The 24532-nt window shown below is 40.1% G+C and overlaps 1 protein-coding gene across 1 annotated transcript in view; it reads right to left on the bottom strand.

Moving 5' to 3' along the window:
- Window positions 1-24532, bottom strand: part of LIMCH1 (LIM and calponin homology domains 1) — a 111976-nt gene that overhangs the window by 41532 nt on the left and 45912 nt on the right. The window contains 13 exon segments of the mRNA XM_026847119.1: window positions 122-248; window positions 4901-4936; window positions 5884-6132; window positions 7108-7341; window positions 7905-8075; window positions 8077-8211; window positions 8213-8224; window positions 8936-9280; window positions 10591-10845; window positions 12080-12370; window positions 17758-18030; window positions 18695-18944; window positions 23303-23498. Coding sequence (XP_026702920.1) covers window positions 122-248; window positions 4901-4936; window positions 5884-6132; window positions 7108-7341; window positions 7905-8075; window positions 8077-8211; window positions 8213-8224; window positions 8936-9280; window positions 10591-10845; window positions 12080-12370; window positions 17758-18030; window positions 18695-18944; window positions 23303-23498 — 2574 coding nt within the window.

The following is a 24532-nucleotide window of genomic DNA, read 5'->3' as shown; positions in this document are numbered from 1 at the left end:
GGGGGGGGGGAAGAAAGAAAGGAAAGAAAAGCTCCCAATTATTTTAGTGCTAGAGAACAACTGTAGATTTTGCCTAGGTAGCTGGCCTCAATGTCAGCACTACAGACAATATTGCACTTACATCTTGCCATCTGGTCTCATCCTCTTTCAGCTGGTTGTTTATGTTCTGCAGTTTCTCATGGCGAGCTTTGCTATGAGGCTGAGTCACAGCTTCTTCTTCACATCTCATGTCAAACATGCTCATACTCCTAAACAAGGGGGAATTATGAAGTAGTGCAGCATTATTTACAGGCTTATATTCCTCCATCTTGTTAGAGCTAAAGCCACATGAGGGTGCTACAGCAGAATCAGACACCTGCACTGTTACAAAGCTCCCAAAAGCAAGTCCCCTAGAAGGACCAGTTAGCATCCCTATGGCTCCCATAGTACTTCAGGCATTATACTCCTCAACTTCCTCTTGTTTTTGTTAGTTGACTGCAACTTTGCCTCTCACTAAGAAGCATTACTAACATTACACCTCCATCAATAGCTCTTATCAAAATAATTCTATTCAGTGCAGAGTTCAGAACATTTTAAGTTCTGAAGATTTGTTTCCCACTGAGTTTTCAAGACCCCTCCAAATAACACTGCAGACAGAAGTTTCCATTTTAGTGTAAAACAAGAGAGGCTTGAGAAGTATATTTGGGGCAGCATGGTTGACTAAATGCTATGGCTACAAAACCAGAGAGAGCATGCCCAGAGAAGTACACACAGTGCAAACAGAATGGTACTTCCTCCTCTCCCCTCCCTGCCTTGAAGAAACTCAGAGCTCTCAGCACCAACTTATTAATACAGCTAACTTAACAAGAAAAAGATGACATTCAGGACAAAATAGTTTCTTTCTATACATTCTATTTCTGTCCCTGGCCTTTGGAGAGTTAAAGGAAAAAAAAAAATCATGGTTTGATATTATACATCCATTCACATATTATGTAAAGATCTTCACATGAAGATAACATACTTAATACTGCCCCACCACCACCCATTAGTAAAAAGGGACCTCAGTTGTGCCATTAAAAGCAAAAAGCAAAAAAAAAGCCATGCAGTTTCACATGAAGTGATTTCACAGCAGTCTCCAAATGACCATCCACAGCTTTAAGTGAGCCAACTAGCAGGAGAAGCACCCAATGAAGATAAAATCGTAGGCGACTGTGTCCATAGTAATCAAAGCGATTAGACACAGAAAGTTGTGCATATATATATATTCAGCCAACATTTGTATTTAGGCAAGCAAAGATGAGAATGAACCACTCTCCAGGGAAGGATGGAAAAGGACATGCACAGATCCCATCCTGTTAGTAAGTATTTACTCAGAAATGAAGGACAGAATACACATCCTATTATTGTCTGTAGGCATGAACAGCAAGGTTAGCATATTACTGTTCTCTGCCCCTTTGAGTGCTGAGCGGTACACTAGTTTGGGTTACTCTTTGGGTAGTTCAAGGTTTGCATAGCTCAGGATTGGATCGGAGTACTTCTAAATAACAGAACCTAAAGAGGTGGCAAATTTTGTTGTTTTTAAAGCTAAAGGCATATCACCTACTAAGGAACATTTAAATATCAGCCATATTTTGCAGACTGGTGAGGTAGGTTGAGAGATGCGTAACTTGTAATAAAGTCACCCTTAAATGGTTTATGGCAGTTTAAGAGCTTTTGAAAATCACGCCTTTAACGTAAAGTATTTGCCACCTTGTGCCTACTGGGTCAAACTGTTTGTGTAGCTCCTTTCTCGTACCCTTCATTCATCTCCGGAGAATTTTTCATTCACATACAGAAGAAGAAAACAGAAGACCTGAAACAGTGGTAACTGGTTCTAGTACAGTGCATGAGCACTCACTCTCTGCCATTTGGGATGAGAAAATAAAAATCATGAGTCCTAATAAAAGGCTAGTATTTATTCCCTGTGTTTACTTGGGTCTCTCAGGGTGCACAAAGACAGCAAAACCAAAGGTTTTATGGCTGTTAACAATGCAAAAAAAAAAAAAAAAAAAGGACTCTGGAAAAGTCTTCAGCCTAGGCCAGGAATCAAACTATACTACAACCCCACATGCACCTTCTACTCTAGTTGTCACTTTCTGCTGCTGGATCTTCATTGCCATGGATAAACAACCAGGCAGGCTCAAACATCAACTCTGCAGCAACATGTATCTTCCCAAGAGAGCAATCTGAAGGAGCCACATCTCAAAGCACTGTGCTCTGTCTGCTCTGACCAACACATTAAGGAGAACCACCTGCTTTCCTGAATACACGGACATGGCCCACTGAAAGGTCTACATCAACTTCTCTGCCTGACAAGTTCATCCTTAGAAAATAATCCAAGACGCTAAAACTCTGAGCTTCTGACAAAAGACACTTTCACCATGAGTCCCACATAATTTTCTCCTTAGTTCTTTCTTATATAAACTACAAATGGCTCCAGCCCATCACTAACACCCACATGAACAGAACGAGATTTACTCCTTCCTTCAACCACACACTAGGCCAGCAGGCACATGGCATACAAGTAGATGGGAAAGATGCAACTGCACCAAATTCATGTTCATGATTTTTCTGCCCTTAGCAAAGCTCTGGGGATCATATTCAAACTCCATCTGGAAGCAAAAGGACTTTCTGCTAACCAGCATACCAGACCTGCTGTTCTAACAGAGATCTGGGAAAAAACACTGTACAGATCAACAGTGTATTTTGGAGGGCTAGAACTTGGGGATGATGTGATTTTTAAGTCACACTATTTTATTCTTGTAAATTACAGTTGTTCTTGTCAGTGATATGCAGCATTTTTCTTTTTTTTTTTTTTGAGCAGGTCTGAACAAGTGTTGGCTAAAAAAAGTTGTCAAGGATTTGAGTACTCAGACTGTTTAACTTAAAAGCAAGAAATAAAGTAAAAAACTTATTTTTATGAGAATATGTTAAAAATCGTTATGTAAGGCATTTATTATGTGGCTGCATTACCATTTTACAGGCATACTAACACTTAAGAAACCCCAGTAAAACACAAAAAGCGACAGGCTGTCTGGCTAAAGAATCAGACTCTAGTAAACTAACACTCAAAAATCTCAGCTCACGATTATTTGCTTGTCAGGCTTAAACTATAAAGCATAAGGCTAAACTCACGCTGGACTGTCCTGCTACTACCAGAATTCAGCGCCATCTCTTTGGGAGATGGTAATGGGCCTGATCAGCAGCCACACACTAAGTATTGCATCTTCTGGACCTTGGGACCAGGGCTGATGACAGTATCTAGCATAACCTAACCAGTGAAGAAAAACTTTGTCACTCTAACAAAGGAGTTTCTAGTTTTGCTGCCAGAATAAACAGCACCTAGTCTAAGACTAAATTCAAGTTACAGAGTTTTCAAAGGAGACTTGACAAATATTTTGGAAGCATTTTAAATGCCAGTTCAATTTATTTTTCCTACATGAGAGCCAAATTTTATTAGATTCTTCGTAAGTAGTTCTTCAGAAGGAAAAACACAATCTTACATTTATAAGAACTTAAAAGACAGTTTAGGAAAACAGTTGCTTTGTAAACTGTGGCACATCTGGAAAGGATGACAACGAGGCTCGAACATGTATTGTTTTGCCTTTTAAAACAAAATCAGAATCAATGTGGAATAAACAATGTGATTTGTTCGTCTTTGCTAGTTTCACATTATACAGCCAAACCCACTGCAATGCCTCTTTGAAGGCATCTCCATGTACCTTCTCCCATGTTTGCATTTAATACAGACATGCAAAAATGGAGGAAAACAAATGAACAAATCAATCAGATAAGTAGGCTTTCTGAAATGGCAGGAAAGTCCCCATTGTTAAGTATAACACTTCTGTGTTGTTATGCTCTTTTCATCTTATCTCTTCATTTGACTGAACAGATTTCTGTGGTCAGAGGACACAGGCTTCGCTCAGCATAAAGTTATTACAGATCTTCTAAAGAATATTCAGTCCATGATTCTAGCCTTTATCGGTAGAGGAAAGGGTGAAAAATCATATATGAGTCTCTGTATATACTAGTTATAAAAAACCCTCAATTTCTTTCTATTCTGTGATTTAATCTGGGAGACAGAGAAGGTCGTGCATTTCTGTGAACAGAAGGAAGATATTAAGGACATTATTATGTGGGTAGTTCACAACTATATCTTTGCTTCTAAATGCCTGCACTTTGTAGGAATAGCTAACACTTTCAAAAAGCATTCTAAATGACTGCATACTATTCTGAACTACAGTTGACATGCGTGCAATACACAGTTAAAATGTTTGAGTGCAATAAATGTCACAGTCCTACTCCTTCTGTCAAAAGTAAAGCATCGAGGTGAAGAGTTTAAAAAAATTAAGTTTAGTACATTATTAAACTAAACCCAACCTAGAAGGGATTCAAGAGAAATTTTGTAAAATACAATAAAGGAACAGCTGAAGATGCATTTTGCTGATATTCTAAAGATGACAGTGGATTTTATTTTACTTTGGGAATTCTTTTTTCTTCCTGTATAGGTCATACTTCATTTTTTTCCTCAACACCCAGCCCAGATTCAACCCAACTCTCTTTACTTGAGAGAGGTAGCTGATTAGAGGCAATGGAAATTCAGAAGAAAAACAAAAGAAAAGGAGGAAGAAATAATACTTTAAGCAACAGCTGGACATTAGTGTTACGCTCAGTTTTTACGGGCTTTTATATAAAAACTCTTTTTAGCTGCAATGTAAGCCATACTGCATACCATTTTTCAGTGCTTTTCTGAAAAATTTATTTGCTGGAACACTGCAAAATAATAATGAGGCATCAACTGCATTTTAAATTAGTAGAAAGACGGGAAAGCATGCAGTGTAAGTTGTTTAAAACAGAATCTTGTGAACACAAAACAACTTACTCTGCGTCATCAGACACAGCAGTTCTGGGGCCGAATCTACAAGACCAAATATAAAATTAGAGTAGTGTTGATAAATACATTAAGTAGTAATTGCAACTGGACTCATATAATTTGGGTAACTGTCACTTGCACATCCAACCTGTACTAGTAAAGATAACCAAAAAAAGAATCGGACTGTTCAGGGATTATGTATGCAGCAAGCAAGACTTACCTAATCATCTGGAGATCAAACTAGATAAGAACACCAACCAAACCTCCCATACCCCATACTAATGCCCCCATTATATAATACTGTATCTAAATGAACTATACCTAAAAGGGGTGTAAAAATAGTTAAAATAGACAATATATTACCATTTACAGCAAGTGCTACACATGCAATGGATGGAGACAAAATTTAACAGTTACACTGCACAGCAATGCTCAGAATAAACATTACTGAAGCACGAAGAGACAAATATTACAGGCAGAAAGAGAGAAGGATTTCCTTTTGTTGTTGTTGGTTTGTTTGGGTTTTTTTTGGGGGGGGGTACAGCTGGAAAAAGGTACTGGTAATACACAAATTAGTGTCATTCACTAAAATGACAGTCTTGTTTAGAGCCATGCAAGCCACATATTTGCATCTGGGATTTACAATAAAAGAACATCAAGTACAAAAGTTGACACTGCAACATTTTCTAATCATGGAGAAGCAAGATACACATCTCTAAAAGTGCAGAGTCCAGCTGAACCTCTGCTATTCATAAACCTACTTTGCAATTCAACATATATACTGTAATCGAATATTTTGTTTCAATTAGCTTTCATTTCAGTATTTCAAAAGAAAATGCATTACACAACAATTTTGTTTGTTTCTAAAAAGTGTGTTACTGACATACAGTATTTTAGTCTGGACTGAAAACACACCAGGCAATGCACAATCTGAATTCTGAAGTGTGCACATGGGCGTACAAGCTGCGTCATTCACACCATAGAGAGCTCACGTTTGCAGATGCTCATCCTTGGATGACAATGTTTCCATTTTATTTTCCTCAGGAACATCCTGAAGCTTAGACATTTGACCAAGGTGGACTTCATTAAGGCTACATTCACCCACTTGGGGAGTACAAATAGTCTCCTCTTGTCCTGCAGGAGGGAGATTGCATTTTTCCTGCTCTGGCTGCTGTTCTTGTGGTGGTTGTATTACGGGTTTTCCAGAGCTATTAATGCAGGCTTGTGGACATTTTTCAGGCCTGAGTGAGCCAAAGGCAGCAGTGCAAAGAGATGTATTAAGTAACATTTGAAAAATCACATATACATAATGAAAAGCATAACTGTAAGTTAACAAAAAACCCCCACAAACCCAAACAGCTGATAGGTGACAAGCTAAGTGAGGCAAGTACATAAAACATAATAGAGAGTCAAATGCTTGTACTTCCATTCCTCTATGTCAAAACCACAAATTGTCCTGGACATCACCAAAGACTTAAATATTAAGTACATATTTGAACTAATCTATTCAACTTAAGGTCTTCTCAACACCAATTCACCGTTCAATTCTATGATAAATGAGAGGTTTTTTTCTCCTGGCTGGGCTGTACACTAATTTTTCATCTGTGTATGCACAGGCACATGCATATCTTTCTCCTCATACACTTTGAAGAGGCTGATGAACAGGAACATTCCTACTCCCACTTGCTTGTGGCTCAACCAGCCAATAAACTCTGTTCAAAAGCTTGATCTGCCAACTTCCCCACATAGCCTCATGCATCTGAACAAAGGTGCTTAGGAAGACACCGAGCAGGAGGGATATTGGGATCTCTAGATTTCCTGTTTGGAAGTCACTGGCACCAGTTAAGCCACAGACAAGCATCCAACTTACCATATCGAGCACCTCTATTTCTAGCTGGAAAGATTTGTAATGATTAGCTCATATTTAACCAGAAAGCTCTACAAATGTAATGCAGTCTTGCTATGTGTATCCATTTCCACATGCTGTTAGAATTTTGCATCTGGTAGAGCTCTGCTCTGAGTCTTTACAGGGCTCTACCAAAAGGGCCAGAAATCCTGCACTGCTGTCTTCTGAGCAGAAGGAGTCGGCACAGAATCAAGGGCAAACATGGAAGAAACTGCTGCTGGGCCAACAGCAAGTATTCCAGATCAAGAGATCTTGACAAACAGCCCACAGGGCCAGCTACGAGGGGAAGAGAGAAACACAACTTTCTTACCTCAGAGTTTTCTTCTCAAGTTCTGTAGTTGTGCCCTGCTTATTCTGCTGCTTCGAAAATGGCATGGGAAGGAACTGCTTAACACTGGGCCCAAGCTGTTTTAGAAAAGCTCCAGTTCTTCTGGCCAACATGTCATCTCTTTGTGGGTCTGGAAATTTCACTTTGTTTTCTGTTCCCCCACTCTGCAGCTGAGCGATTTCAAGCTGTTCTTGGCTCTCTTCTCGTGTGACAGTACTGCTCAGAGAGACAAGTGACACTGTTCCATGATAATGCTCACTTGTGCAGCCCCAAGGCAAGTGGCTGCTCAGGCAACATGGGGTACTGTTACTCAAAACAGTTGCAGAGTGATGGACAAATACCCATCTTTAGCTACAGTGCAAGGAGTGAGAGCAAGAGGAAACATGTTGAACACCACACTTATGTAGGTGATCTGTTAGAAGCTGGGGATTGCATAAAAATATATGTGAGGTTATTCACTTGAAAGCTGGCATAAAAGTCTGGACAAAGCACCATGGATTGCAACAGAAATCCCCCCAAAAGATGAAAGACTGTTTTCATGCTGAATGGCAATTAACAACTGAAGTACTTAAATATTAGGAAAGAAAACAGACTGGTTTATGTTCATAGGATACATTCCTGTAAGTAATTTCATAAAACAGAACACATGCCATGATGAATGAGTAAAATGCATCCTTCAAGGCTGTGTGAAGAATGGAACAACACTGCTCACTGATCCAAGCTAACGCTACACACAAACCAGGCATGAAGCTCAGAGGGATCTGCTTCTCTTCTCTGACCTTTCTGTTTCCTGCAGAGTCTTCAAATCCTTCTCATGAGCTACTGGCTCCCCTTACCACTGCTGCAGCAGATGAGGAGCTACTGACAGGGGAGGACAATGTATGGGAATGGGGCTAGTGGTATGCCTCTGAAAAGCTCCCATCCTTCTAACCAACATATCATCTCTCTGTGTCTGGTAAATGCCTTTCACATTTTTCCTCAGTGCTTTCTTGACGTTTGTTCAAACTGCATGGGGTTTGTTTCTCAGAGGTGATGCCAAAAGCTGGGACAGGTAATGGCATTCTCCTGCAAGAGTCATCCGTACCTCTTGGCTACCTCACTAGCGATGAGATTGAGAGGAGGAGTGAGATAGACAAAACATTCTCAGGTCAAATGAAAGGTAAGAAGAGGAGTCCTCCAACTCAGTTTGCAAATGTTTTATAAACACACAAACTTAACTGAATTAATTACTTGCTAAAAGTATTCATTAAAAATTCTTGCTATAGACAGACTTGGCGATTAAAGAAAAGCCAAAGAAACGTAAGATCTGTTAATAGGTTAACTTCCCAGAGCTGTAATTCTCCTCCAGATAAATGCCAGAAACACAGAGCACCAATACACCCTGGTTTCAGCATTACATCTTCAAAAAGAAAGTAAATTCATTAGGTTTGAAGAAAGCATTTTTTGAACATCAGTAAGGCCAGCAAGCTGAACGACAAATTCCTAATGTGCTGAAAGCAGGCAGAGCAAAGCCACTGGAATTTACGAAGCACAGAAAACTTGAACGACAGCTCAGACTCTGAGACACCAGTGATTTCACCACCCATCAGAAATTTTGAGGCAAGCTCTCACAAGACCTTTGCACAGCGTTGTTTTGCGTAACCCTAAACATGTTAAGATACTGTGAAAGCATCAGATGACTTCTGAACAAGGCCGTGCGTGTAAACAGCTCTTAGGTCTATGCTGCAGTCCACCCCCATGCAGATCAGCATCTGGCAAGAACAGGTCTCATTTTCCAGCTCAGCAGTGCTTCCTAAGCCACACCAAATACCTGGACTCATTCTGTGGCTTAGATACTTCGTTGCTGTGTTCAGCAAACCTGAGATTGCCAACAGTAGTTGAAGAAGAGCTTTCAACACCAGAGTGACTCTCCACACTGTCTTTCTTGCTTTCTTCTTCTGTTCCACTCTTGGATGAAGTTCTGCCAATAACGAGCTTGTCCCATTTCTGTTGATCAATCTCAGTTACTGGCCCAAAATGCACAAACTTCTGCTTGGGGCTACCAGCCTTTCTGTTTGCTCTGTTTTTGCGGACAGCAAAATCATCATGGACTGCTGCTTTCCTTGTGATTTCAGCTGGTGGCAGAGTGTCACTGGGACATTTGAAATCTTCTTCACTAGTCAGAATGAGGAATAAAAGAATCCCCCAACATGAGACCCCAGAATAGAGGAAATGAAATGCTCCTGAGGTTTTGAAGGGGTTTTATTTTAAAGTTCAAGGACACAGGTACAAGCAGTCATGGCATACTGAGGCCCAAATGATGGACAAAATCTGAAGATACTGCAGGCCTATTGGGGAAACTCTGGGAGCACATCCATGCAAGCTCTTCCTTAGGGGAAGGAATGCAGCACACAGCTCATTCAAGACTCAGTTCTTCACCATAGAAAAGCCACAGTTCCCTTATCTGCTCACATAGACCTAGGCCACACGCTACATGGGACTGCATGGCACCAGTAAACCCATCTTGTCATGGGGGAGTTCCAGTGGCATGAGAGCACTAGCAAGGGCAATTCACTTATTCAAAATCAAGAGGACCGAATCTTGATTTTAATAAATCACCTCAAAAGTAATGAGGAGACTATGAATATCCTTGAGACAAGAGAATGACTGAGTTTTCACAGTCTGTATTAGAGTTAAAATTACATACAGTAACTACATTGTTAGAAGAATGCCTGAACAGCTGGCCACCTTTAATTAGAAAATGGCACATGTCTGAACAGGAAGGCTAGGAGTTGTTATCCTTTCCTACTGGAGTCACAAATCACCTGCATACATTATAGCTCATCTCCACAGGGAAATAGCTTAGAATAACTGCTTTATACCAGCTCCCTTTGCAGAGGTTTAATTTACAATAAGAGTACATCTACAGCATACAACGAGGCTTCTGAAACCCCTGCTGCAATGACAAACAGTGCTGGTGTATTTACTTACCGCTGGAGTACAATGCCATGCAGATACATAAGCTCAGGTCTCAAAAGCAGTATGGACACATTAACACAGAGATGCTGATCCTCAGGTAACACCCTCAAGGTATTATTCCCCAAGTCCTAAAGATAGCTTGGTTAGCAGTAGCATAGTGCTACAGAGTTAGTGGTGCCACTTGGACCTTTGCACAGTTCAACTCTGAGCAGCTTCAAAGCAGATTTGAGTCACAAGACAAGAGGGACCTTTCTGATATATTAAGAGCATCCATCAGGGAAGCGACTGTGAAACTACTACAGTACTCTAAATGATGGACACATTTTCATTTCATTTTAGAGAGCATCCCTGTACAGATTTTGGACTCCTCCTGAAAACTGAAATAGGTAAGGACTGGTTGTTATCAAGGCATTCTTCAAGTTTAAAACCACAAGCACATACAGCAGATTGTGACAAACTAAACATGCTTCTCAGGGTGCCAATCCTGTCCATGGGCAGAAACCGTACCTGGGCTCCCCTGACAGTTTCAATCTTTTCCAGGTGTCCAGATCTGCTTTTGTTATAGAGGCATTAACAAAAGTCACATCTTCTTGCAGCTGATGAAGGGTGCTTTGAGATTTCTGTTTAGCCAAATCATCTCTCTCAGTATAAGGCCCTTTCAGCTGCTGTTCCTCCTCTGACTCAGTCTTCTCAGTTTGCAGAAGTGGGTCCTCTTTGCTTGTCACTACTTGCCTTGCTGATGCCATGTGAACCCGTCTTCTTCTAATTTAATGCACATTCCAGGTCAGCAAGAAAAGATATTTTGAGGGAGCAATCAGTGTCAGTAGAAGAGGTTCAGAACACAAGAAGATAAAACTGAATTTGTAAGATTAGTTTTACATTAATTTTAGGAAGTAAACATGGAATAATTCATTTGAAGTTGAAAACTCTCCTCTATGCTACCCCGCTAAAGCGCTACTGAGACCTCTTCTTTGCATGACTTCTATTCCTAGCTCAAGCAAGAAAAGCTTTCTCTTAAATAGTTACAAGTATCTCATTTTCATATTATTAGCGAAGTGAATTCAAGTTTTGCTCGCAAATGTACTACAGAATTTCTTTGATCTTAGAGTCATGTCAATAGCATTAGAATATTAAAATTGGGTTATGTGCTCTTCAGATGCTCTGCCAAAATAGTCATTAGCATATGTTGATATAATCAAATTACCAGCAGCTGAAAGGCACATTTTGCATTACTGAAAAGAGCTACTAAGTATTAAGAGAAGTTTTCTGAATGTATCAGTTATTACAGTCAAGGTACACTGTAATGTGTATATAGTGGTTTTGTCTAGGATCACTTATCTTTGCACAAATAAAACAAATATACTTATTTCCTGAAGAAGAACTATGCCTAGTAGATACTTGTGTTCAGCAACTTCTTAAAGGACGGTATCGCTGAACTGAAGAAAGAGATTTTCTAGGCTGAAATCTTGTAAACCATGCTCCATTTCCAAAAAAGATCCTGTATAAGAAACATTAGCACTACGTGTAACGCAATTTGGTGCGGTATAACAGGGAAGTATATTCAGAGTCTTAACTAAAGACTTATCTGAGTCTGTTTTATGCAGGTGTATTAAAAGGGCCTTTGATGAAACAAACACATCCAAAAATGTGCATTGCAAATGCTCAGCAAAAGGAATAAGATGAAAAACCTATCTTCTAAGTTTATTCTTCACTACTAATGCTCATGAGGTGTCTTGCGAGCTTAGAAAACAGAAGTGTGTAATATTTATGTTATTTACACTCACAGTCGATTTAAGCTCCTGGTCTTGATACTCTAACAAAAAATCACAGTTGGTAATCTACTTTTTTTTTTTTTTTCCCCGTTCACTTCATAATAAAGCATATGCATTTACTTTACCTGTAAGTATTTTGTAGCCAAGACAGCTTTAGTTCTACCAGCAATAAGCCATGTGAAAACAAGCATTATAATAGAAAGAAAAAAGTAATGAATGCACACCTTGCATGTTCCTGCTTTTCCATCTGAAGTGGCTTTTTAACATCTTCCAGTTTGCCTTTATCTTTATTTATATAGGGTCCAATTAAAAAGGAGTTAAATGGAACTATGTGTTTGGGTTGATTCATTCTGGCTCTCCGGGCAGCAAAGTCATCCTTTTCTAAATCAGGAACTCTGCTGGCTGCTTCATCTTCTGAACCAGAATCCTTTCCTTGATAATAAGTCATGAAGGGATTGTCCTTGCGGAGGATGATGTCTGGGGTGCTTCTGTTGTCTTCACATGTTGGCTTTTTACTGACACAGAGCAAAATTAAATAAATCTCTTGATGCACCAGGGGAGGAGAGGGCAGTGGCAGCACTCATCTCGAGGTCATAAAACAAGCACAGTTAATCAAATATGCTCCAGGCTGCTGTTAGATTGGACACAGTCTTGCTATAAATAAAATTTATCATATACAGGTAACAAATCTGCAAGGACTTTACACAGAAAAATCAGCATGTTGGATCTCTACTTATTTTAGCTATAGCTAAAAGAACCACTAAGAACTAGTTTAACATACCAGATGACATAAATGTAGTACTGAAAATGGCAGTATTAAACTTGAACATGTGAAAAAGAAAATTTGATGCAAATACCTGATCCCTGGCCAACATTGCTGAATTCTGAAATATCAGATATTTCCTTCTTAATGGCTCTATTTTTTTAAAAGACATGAGTAATCACTGAGACTGCCTGCCCTAATATTAACTGCTTTTCTTCTCACACATATCCACACTTGATTCTTTCCCTGACTAACCTTCCCTTCACCCCAGAATAAGCCCTCTATGCCAATGCTGACCTACAGTAGCTACAATGATAGCACTAGTATACCAATGATACTGGCATGCTGGAACACACTGCCATCGGCCTCGGTCAGAAACCTGATGGTTTCTTGCTTGAAGACTATGACAATAAAGACCCTTGAGAGCTTGTGCCCAGAAAGATTAATCTTATTTTAACTTGTAATGGTCAATACTCTTAAGGAAACTGGAAAGACAGATGTCAAGAGGTAGGCAACTCTCCCGTTTAAAAATCAAATTGTATTTATTAATATTTTAGGAAGTTGGACATCAAGCAGTAGACTGTTCCATGCAGTACTTTCATAGGCTGCAAATATCTTGCATTTCCTCTTTCATATAGCACACCTTACTACACAAAGGGAAAAAGAGCGTATCACAAAGGATTAAACAGACTGACATTAAGAAAGCAAATCTAAACAGCTCAGGGATTGCTTTGAGTTTCTCTATTAAAAAAAACCCAAAACAGTATTGGTATAATTAGCTGGTTGTTTAAACATTTTAAAGTCCTGCAAGCCCACTATACATGCCACTTATTTTACAGCCTCAGCTGCCCTTTCAAAGTACTGCTCAACAAAGTTGCTGGAGAAAGTTATAGGGAAGCCATAAACCATCTCTGACAAGTCAGCCTGGCTCAGGCTCAGAGGACAGAGGAGCAGTGTGAAACTGCCTGTCTTTGCCTTGTCATGCTGCAATGAACAGGACCCCCTTTAGCGATGTGGAGAGCATGCTCTCAAATTAGCCAAAGGCCACTTTTTCCTCAGATCTCTTTGAAGGATCAAGCTTGCATTTAAGGCAACAGACAACACTGGCCGATGGCACTCCAAAGGGAACTGCTGTCCCTCTCCCTCAGGAGCATCTCTGTTCACAACAGCTTCAGAAACAGCTGGAACAGATGGCTCTGAGCTGCTGTATGCTTTGCATACACCCTCCATGAGCAAGGGAGGTCCAATCCCTCAGCTTCCCTTAGAACAATACTCTACAAAAGTCTCCCACTACTTTTCTACTTCTTACCAAGAATATGGTAAGAAGTATGTTATTAAGTATGTTGACTTGTATATAACAAAATCAACAGGCCTACAAGGTCATCTTCAGGTTCAAATTTCACTGCTCAACAGGTATATTACATCACTAAGTTCTAAATCACAGGTTGTCAATATACAAGCATAATTTGACCAAATCCAATTTACTTTATAAACCTACAATACAGTAAGTACAGGATGACCACCAGGGAATAAGCCTGATTTCCCATTTATGGTTTCCTAAGCCATCTTTTTTTCCCCCCAGTAAAAGAATATGAAAACTTCAGAAAAAACATAGTGATCTGAAGTAGATAGACCGTGCCTAAAGTTTTAGGCACAAAGGAAAACAGTTATCTGAAAGTCATATATGCTGGGACTTGTTCTCCCAGACAAGCCAGGGTACATATGATTAACTTTATTTTTTTTTAAATCAGACTCTACTACTGGTACCATTACCCTTTCTGAAATCTAGTAATTTGGAAATAATTTTCAGAACCCTGGACATAAAGGGCATGTATAAAATCATGTAATCCTCCATTAAATCCTGTTTATATTTACTTCATAAATGAAAATCAGTAAGATGAGTATTTGTTCAGCTGGTTGGGAGTGCTGTTTCATGCTTTTAGTTTTTAAGAGCTACCTATAACCGAGTTATTATTCAGTAAAAACTGCTGGATTTTTCAGTCTCATGTCCGCAAAGGTATTGAAGCTTGAGAGCATCAAATGTAGCACTACTGAGAATGGTGCTTTTGGCAACAAAGAAATATAGAGTTACAGTGTTCAAAAGAGCAACTATGAGTCACTGTAATGAGTAACTGAAGAACTTCAGCTTTTAGTACGCAACTAGACTTCAGCAATGTTTCTAGGTTAAGAATATTTTCCACTAATTTACATTTTGTTTTTAATGGAATCAGAGATTAGTTGTGACAGTTTGAGGTCTCCTGAATCTCCTGAATCTGCCATGGTCTGAAAAGTGCTTTTGAAGACCAGTTTACCACAGACATAGTGAAGACTCTAGATATGAAGCTTGCAATGGACCAGAATTCCCTGTAGAGTTGCAAATTGCTATTGCACACCTGGCCCCAGCCCTTGCAGAAACACCATCCCCATCTATGCTGGTACAGCAGGTGCTTCCAAAGTGTCAGACTGCGGGCGTTTACACTCCCTGAAGCAGGGTCTCATACAGGCTTGTGGATCCTTATACTGCATTTCAGAACAACAAAAGAGTTTTGCATGTTTATGCACAGTCAAGACAAGAGTGCATGTCCATTTTGCAACAAACATGCCAAAAATGTTTGCTCACATTCCTCTCTCTCATCCTCCTCTCCATCATCTATTACAACACACTTAATTATCTTCTTTTTAGGGAATCTCCATTAATCTGATCCTTACTTTTCAGATACAGTAGTGTAAATAAGAGGCAGATGCAGACAATAAGCAAGCAAGGAGGATCACAGATCAATAAAACAACATGCTATAAAGCAATAAAATATCGTCATTTGGGAATGGGAAATGCTTTTTGGCATGCATTTGTATAGCACTTAGTTCAGTGAAGCCCTTTCCTAGAACATGCTACAGCAATGGAAATAAGTACTTAGATTCCAAGCAAAAAATACATTTGCATACAAGTTCAAATCCTTCTTATGACAGACCCAGAAATGTCCCCTACTGAGTTTCAGCTTTAGGAACAATTAGATGCCTTGTAGAACTCAAAGTCACAGTGGGTGTCCTCCAGAAGTCAATATGTTGAGAAGAAACAGCTTGTAAAGAACTCAGAGGAACTGGAAGACAACTGACTATCTCAGATGAAAAAATGAGAGACGGGCTTCATGGAAAGATAAGGGAATAAGAGAGGTGAAAGAAAAAAAAAATCAGAATACAGAAACAAGACAGACTAAGAATTGGTCAGTGTCAATAGCGCATGAAAATTTGAATTTGATGCCAAGAAGGAGAGAGAAAATGGAGAGGTTCAAAGAATAGGGACTGATAATGAGACATTAAAAGAGATGATTAAATGCTCTCCTGTATCCTAAAGGGTCACTACCAAATTCTTCCCTTCTCATCCACTATCCTTCCACTTACACATACAAACTATTTTCCTTACAGACCTCTGACTCCAGTGCCTTTTCTGATGTGTATTCCTACAATTCGCAGGAGCAGGCTCTTACTTTGCTATGGTGAAGCCTGGGCTACAAAGATATGCTCTTTGACCCTCAGCTGGGGCAGAAAACCAGCAGCTCTTCCTTCCTCCAGCTGCCAAAATTCCCAAGGTGCTTCCACTGAGAGCAAGGAAGGAAAGCAGCTTGTTATTTTTCCTCTCTTCTCCTTCAGCCCTGTTAGGACCACAGACTGTCCAAGGAAAGAGGAGACCTGACTTCCTGTCAAAGAACCACACATTTGATCATATGTGTTTCTTTCTTGGAGATCAAGCCAGTAGATCAAGCACAGGGTTGGAAAAGGGACTCTCAATGTGGTGAGCATCCTCCAAATGCAAATGTAAACAGTACTATTTGTTATGCACTGCGCTGTGGAACACAAGCTATTACTACATTACTACCATTAACACTACAGCCTTGGACACAGAACAGGATTATACTAGCATCCTACTGGCTTATGGAATGCTGATTGACTAGCACACTAATTGAGCTGAAGGACTAATTTATGACAGGTAGCTCCTCTTCATTAGTATCTGGCTTTGTTAAAGCAGTACCCCACAACCACACACAAATACTTGCAGCTTGACAGCAGTGAAGCAAACCTAAGAAGAGGACATATGACAGCGTGTATACTGTGACTGATTTATCTGCATATTGCACATCTGTATATGGCCGCAGACAAGCTTCACTCTATCTATAAACAAGCTATATCACATAAGAGCTGTACTTTTTACTATAATATTTCAAAGCCCAGACTGTAGATTAGCATCTGCTAAACTATTCACTGTCAGGATTTCACCCCACAATCATAAATAAAATGTTTTGGACAAGAGGACGTTTGGACACTTACCCTTTAGCCAAACCATTTTAATCAGTTGTAAGAGCCTAGTCTTCGGACACGTTGGTTAAAATTCTGCTTTGTGGGCCATCCCCATGAGAAAAAGAGATTTTTCATGAGGATCCGATATCAGATGCTGGAAAAGTGTGGGCAGTGAGCCTAGCCATCACTCAGCTCTCGAGTTAAAGAACAGGAAATACCCAAATTGAACAACATCCAAAAATAAATAACACAGGTAGTAAGTGAGTAACTACTGATACTCCATGCCAAAGTCAGTCAAATTATGATTGGTGAACTATGAGTCCATGCTTTAACTGGTACATGTGTTAACAAGCACTGTACTTTTATAGTTCCTGCCATTAAAAATAAATGCATCATTTATTAACACAGCTAAAAATATTAACCACCTAAAAACTGCGGTTCAGTAAACTAAATCAGCCCATCGGCAAAAAGTAAAGTAAGTTTCTGAAATTTTTGCCTAAACAAGACATTTTTAATGCACATTTATATGTATTTTTTATTAAATGCAAGAAAGTATTAGGTGGAAGGTGACAAGTAGTCTGTGTAGCAGTTTTCTTGGAGTCTGTTTACTTTGTGCCATAAGACAGTACAATTTCTCAACACAAATGCAGTTAGCATCTTATAACTGTGCAATCCACAGCTGTCACATCACAAGCCTTTTCAGACCAAGACCTTCGCTAGCGGTTGTGAGTGCTTGGCAGACTGGATTTTTGTTAGAAGTGAAATCACAGCGGATCGAGGCAACCCACACTTCAGCCAATCCTAAATATGTGAAACGTGCACAATTTCTCACACCATTGGGCTAACCTGCCATAGCGCTGGGCTGCTGACATGACCTTAATGCCAGCTTGTTCAAGTCTTCTTAATTTTCTGATCTCTTCTGCATCTTTCCCCTTGGGTGCAGATGTTTCTTTTGCACCACATGAAGGAGACTGGTCTATGGAGTTTTCTTTGCTTTGATTCAAACCTATTTGACTTTTAAGGGAGCTTGCCTCAGGAGCCATGGAGCTCTCTTTCTCCTTTTCACACAGTCCTGATGTTTCATTCTGTTCTTCTTCTATGGTTTCAGGGTGGGGTTTGCTATTGAATTATACAAGGTAGTTTAATGCATGTTGTGCCTGAAACATATACACTTATTATAAGCACATTTTGTTGATATCAAGACGCCAAAGGATATTCTGAGGAATGATCCAAGAAGATAATTACGCTCTTTAATGGAAGTTGCTTCTTAGGCCAAATTAAATGAAATATCAGTTGACAAAACCAGCACGCAGAAACACATATCCACAGCTATATAAACTCTACTGGTGTAGAGAATACAACACAAAAATAACTTGATTTTTAAAAAACACAGCAAAACTATTACCTCTTTTGATTGAATACATCAAACATTACTTATAAGGATCATTTGTCAGTGAGTAACTATATTGAGAACTGAGACAGATCATCCAGAACATTTCTGTCCAGCCTTGGGTTTGAGTCAACATCCATGGTACTTACATTAACCAACATCTTGTCATACACAAGCTATGCGTTGCATTATATGGTAAATAATGACATGAAGACAATAATTTTACACTCATTGCTTTCCTACCACCTTTGCCAATTGCTACAAACAATTTATCGGTACCATCTCAGTAAGTGATTTATTACAACTTCATATACCACATGAAAAGAATGAAAATTAGGCAAGTGTTAAAGCATCACCATTGAGGAAAGGAGAAGTTGGACAGGTTGGTCTTACCTGAAAGGTCTGTCACCTAGTGGTGAAGTCGCCGTGCTCCAGCTCTTTCGGTACTCTTCTCGTTCAGCTTTCTTTTTCCGAAGTGGAGCAGGTACATAGAATGTCTGATTACTCTTGTTCGGGAGGTACTGGTTAAAAGGCACAGCTGATTTAGGTTCACCGTGTGAGGTCCGCCTCGCCAACATGTCATCTTTTTTCACATCTGGCATCTTTCTATGTGGCAGGTCAGTTTCCGAGTCACTTCCTCTCCCTAGTGAGGAAGGAGAAAAAAATCCCTCTTCTTTTCACTTTCATCCAAGTTTGGTTTTTTTAAAATTATAAATCAGAGAAGACACCACCAAAAAATTACATTTAGCATGTGAGCACCAAAAAATGAGGCCACTTCTACCTGTATTTATATTTTTAAATCAGTCACTGAAGGTAGCAGCCATCCTAACTACACAGACAGTAAACATTTTTTTCCATCAACCCTTATTTTCTCCCCCTGAAAAACTCATCTTCAGCCACAGCTTACATGAAAAAACACAGGGTCAGATTAGACCAGACTTGTCAATCACACAGGACCACTACAGAAGCTTACCTGACTAAAGCCCAAATGACTTCTAGTTGTACATATGGGTACATTTGACCTGATTCACACTCTTGAACCTAGACTTATATGTACATAGCACAAGCTCAAGCAAAAAAGGCCTGCATGCTGTATATTTACAGCAGAGCAGAAATCTCTGTATGTTTCTACACACACACATTAATGGCAATTTGAAGGCACACAGCATCAGCTGAGTATAAGCATCAGCTGCTATAAACCAGAAGATTCAGGTGATCTCTCTCCAGTCTCATCAGTTGCCTGGTCAATCAGTCTAGCACACTGCAAAACAGACAGAGAGACTTGACATTCAGATGTGAAGGTGCAAGGAGAGAGGGAAAGGATCTCAGGATTTAGAGTTTACATGAGTACAGCAAAGACTGAAGAATATTTGCTGGCAAAGAAAAGAAATAAGGTCAGAGAGAAAAATCAAGAGTTACAGAGAGTAAGACGGGAGATCAACAGAACTGACTACTTTATTTTGTTCCTGCTATTTACAACCCATTTAAAATCACAGAAACTTAGGCAAGACATTTCCAACCTGAAAATGAAACTCCCAAATGGTAGCGTGAATACCTTAAAGAGCATTTGCAGTGGAACTGCCCTCATAGCCACATTGGAAGCCACTTCACTGACATTCACTAGATTCCCTGCAACATCATGAGTCTTTTTAAGTAATTCACAAAGAAGCTATGGAAACAGTTCTCTCCCTGCAATGTAACATCACCACAGGCCCTGGTTTGATGAGTGAAATGGAGCATACTCAGCCATTTCTCCCACCCGCATTCAAATCCTCTCCCGGCTTTGCAGCATTGGACATCTCTGACCCTTGGTCCTTTTGCAACACTTGCATATACGATAGCTGTTCCTCTTTTCAGGGTGTGGGGAAGCCACCCAGGTTGTGTCCCCTTGCTAGTTCTTCACACTAGTAAATAACTAGCTAATTCACTGAGCTACCTAATGAACAGCTGAAAACAATGAAGTAATAAAAATCACAAGTAGCTTGTGTATAATTCAAAGTGGGGGAAGAAAAAGAGGTCTAAATATGCTAGGAATGTTATTTGCAAAGAGCTTTTGCAGCAGATTGAGTTATTCAATATTTGCTTGGAGAAAGACGAAGAAGAGTGAAAGGGAACAGTAAGAAAAGACAAGACACAATGGAAATGAGCTAGTTAGACAAAAATCACAATGCACTTTTTCCCAGTCATATTTTGCTTGAACAATTTTGGTTAAAACTAGCACCATGATTGGTAACCTGAGTCTATGTCTAAATGAAAACTGAAGACACTACCACAGAATTATGGGTGTCTGAGGATAGCTGAGGTTTGAAGAGCTGTAATATCATTCGACTGAGCAGGGCCACAGAGGAGCTAAAAGAAAATTATAAGATCCCTTACTGTTATTTGCTATTCTGTCTGCTCCTGAGTCTGTTCTGGTGTTTATTTTTGTATCACATGAAAACCAGCCTTGAACTGGCAGACAGAAATGCTGGAATAGATAACCACAGCAGCAGAGGAATTAGAACAGACTCCTCTCCTCATTACTGATGTGCCTACCAGCATCCCCAAGTTGAGTACTTCAAAGACAAATAGATTCTTTAATTATTCATATTTTACTCATGAAATTATTTTTAGCTCAAATTTGCAAAATTGAAGCAAAGCACTGAATGGAAGATGTAGCCATGCTATACATCTATAACCTTAACTTTGTTTTTCTGCATCTGGAAGTAGAAGAAGCAGCAGCCAGTTTCCACAACCTGTGGCAAGCATTTATACCCCACAGACATGCACAGATCCTTTGTACAAGGACCCATGCATAACTGCTGGCCAAGCAAGAGGATTTTATTCATTCCTGAGTACATCAGCAACTCTATGGGCAGGTCAGTCTGCAATTATACTATGTTTTAAACAAACTATTCTGCCCTACCACTGGTTTTTTTTCTTTTCTTTTTGCCAAGGGACAGCAGGGTCTGCACAGGACACCCAGAGCAGTTCCTAAACAGCAGGGCTAATTACAAATGGCATTTGTGGAGGTAGTATTACTGCTTCCACCTAAACTAATCATCATTTTAGAATCACTTAAATGATCTCCATTCTTTTTTTTTTTTCTAGGAGTGGAAGGAATCATAGTTTTATTTCACTATCATATTATTTGGTTTATAAATCTCCTATCTGAATGGAGAGAGAAGTAACACAAGCAGAACCTTTTTCTCCATTCAGCTTTGCATATACATTATTTCTATCAAAAACTACATATACATTATTTCTATCAAAACTCCAGTGAAACTCTGGCTTGCTGGGGCCACCGGAAGAGGTTTGACAGAAAACAGGTCAGCCAAGCTACACCTCACCTGCAACTCTTGGAGGAGACAGCTGTGAAGTTATGGCAGGAGCAAGCAGGAAAAATGGGACATACTAGAAAGGGCTGGCTGGACAAGTCATACATGTGTGCACAGCATCTGCATGCACCCTGGGTCTGGATATGGTTAAATACTAATTTTTAAGAACAAGCTTTGTATGCCTGTGACTTATTTTGTCTTGTTATGGACTCAAGAATATGACGAGATAGTATGTCTTAGCTGTGGCAAGCCATCAACCACAAAACCATACTAAAATCTGCTAATATAGCAGAAGTTGATAGGAAGCAGCTACAGGATATGTGTAAGTGGCTGCCCACCAGCTCCAAGTAGGTAGGGACACTGGACTTAGGCACCCAGGACAGAGCAACACTTCTTGATCAGGGCATGTGAGGTGTTCCTATTTGCCAACACCACACTTCCGTGTCATTTGGGAAGGTAGAGAAATGCTTTGTAATGTGGAGACTGTGCTCTGTTCAGTGTCTTAGAGGGCATGAAGCTGTTTCAGGGACTCAGCCCCAGTAGCTGGTTCTGGATGGTCAACCACCAACAGCCCTAGTATCACAGACCACTCAAAATAGCAGAGTGGATCCTAGCCCTGCTTTCCACACAGCTCTTCCATAATTCAGCTGTGATACCAGCTCTCCCTTCCAGCTTTCCAGTTTTAAGGAGTTCCTCATCACCTCAGGAAATCTCTCACGTGTCCGGTTATGATTAGCACCAGTTTCTTTCATGCTGCCAAAAGCTATATGAACATCTGGTTCCTACCAAAAGTCTTTCTGCCCTTCCTTTTTTTTTATTAAATAAGTAACATTACTAAGGAGAAGTGATTCATGTGTGGAACATAACTTCATCTGATGACAGTTTGACCAATTCATCCATTCATCAGGAACGTAACCATGCAGAGAGAGCCTCAGTCAAGCAGCCTTTTGTTCTGAACCAGAATCCTGCTCATGACAGGTAATCTAAGTGCATGCTCCACACCTGTTTCTAGCAAATAATTCATCATCCAGCATGGTGTGTTTACAAGCCTCTGGGAATCAGACAAGAAATGCAAAGAAGCAACACCCCTTCTGTAAGCCTAGGGTTGTACGTCCTCATTCAAAGGTGTACAAAGATGGCCACAGCCTTGATGTTGGGAGTTATTATGTCACCCAATTTTCTAAATACCATGAAAACAAATATGACATTTGGTAAAATGTTGTATATCAGACCTCAAAACTCTGTCAAGTATCAGACATTCCCAAGATATTTCTATGTCATTTATCTGCCCCGGGTCTACTTAGGCAAACATTTTATTCACTTCATTATCTCCCTTGTTCCTGCACTCTTTCTTCTTGCTCCAGCCTAATTTACAAGTTAAAATGAGTCTCCATAACATCCTCTTACACTGTAACACAGAAACCCACTCTTCCCACCATAAAATTACACTGCAATGATGTAACTCATTTTCCAATGCTACGTTATCCTAACTGAGACAAACTTCAAGTTGTTGGCAAAGTCATCTAAGTCTCAGGGAGCACAAATGAGCGTTCACAGAGAAGTTCTCCCGCCAGATTAACATGATTCAGAGGCTGCATCCAGCTTCTGAATGGCACATTTGCTCCAGAAATGTTACTTACATGTCACAACATTATACATGTGCTACACTGTGACCAGTACTTACCATCGCTGCTCCCTCTGAGCACTACATCTGGAGATGGTGTCTGCTGCGAGCGGGAGCCAAAGGAGTCCAGACTGTCAAAGGAATCATCTCTGCCGTGGCGAGGTGGGGAGAGGGAATCGCTGCGTTCAGAGTCCCAGCAGTCTATATAGCCGCTGTCACGAATGCTGCGCTTTGGGCTCTCGATATCCTCTGTTTCCTACATGGAATTACAGTGGGTACCTCTTCATAAAGAAACCACTGACATACCCGTGAGATCCATACACGTCAGATCATAGCCATGAGATCCATACACAACAAAGCATCTTCCTATATACTGAAAATCTCCTCCCCAAAAAAGGGTTTCCTTGTTTTCTGCCCCTTTTCCCCTTCAAAATTGCAGGCTCGCAACAAACCCCAATTTTATGCTGATTAAGAGGAAAGCCTGCTCATTAGATTAGTACGATCAACTGAGAAAAAGTTGCAATAGGCAAGTTAATACCGATCAAAACTAAAAGTAACCTGAAACTTGACGGCATCCATAGTCCATAGCACAGGCAAAGGCACTACAATCTTAACATCGTGCCTGCATCAGGTTTAAGTCTGCTGCTTTCCAAAAGACCCCCCCCTCCCCTTGCCAATGTATAGTATCTGGCCAGGATACCAGCAGACAGCATTTGTTGCTGCTTCAGCTCGGCAAAATAATGAAGCAGTGTGCCCCAGCCTCCCTCTACCTTGAAGTGAAATTCCTGTTATGAAAGAGGGATGTCTTTCTGAAGCAATCAGCAATGAAAAATATGCAAAATGCTTTTCCTGATGCCTCAGAAGAATTCAGTTGTGCTCTTTACTCTTTGCCAGCTCCTGGCTCTGGGGGATATGAAAGCACTTGTAGCTGACCCACATGTTCAGAGCAGGGAGAACAATGGTTGTCTTTGACAGCCCTGTGATTATAAATTCTTTCCAGTGCAAGCAGCACATACTAAAACACTGAAACTCCAGCAGAGGAAAAGGTCAATAGAAGCCATCCTCACCCTTGCATTATAATAAATCCCTTGTTTTAAAGAGTGTCTTAACATTAATTATAATCGCAAAGGCTGAGAAAAAAACAAAAATAACTACGTTTATTCTAAGATAAATCTGTTTTTTTCTCCCTTGACAGTAAGTAAAGTCAGAGATGTGGGTGCCATTATCAGACTGACATTTTGCAACCCAAAGAGCCTGGAATGTGATCCTCCCCCCCCCCCCCCCCCCCCC

Source organism: Athene cunicularia (assembly GCF_003259725.1).
Source record: "Athene cunicularia isolate RWA chromosome 4 unlocalized genomic scaffold, athCun1 chr4_part1, whole genome shotgun sequence".
Classification (NCBI taxonomy): Eukaryota; Metazoa; Chordata; class Aves; order Strigiformes; family Strigidae; genus Athene; species Athene cunicularia.
This window is presented reverse-complemented; position numbering and strand designations above follow the sequence as displayed.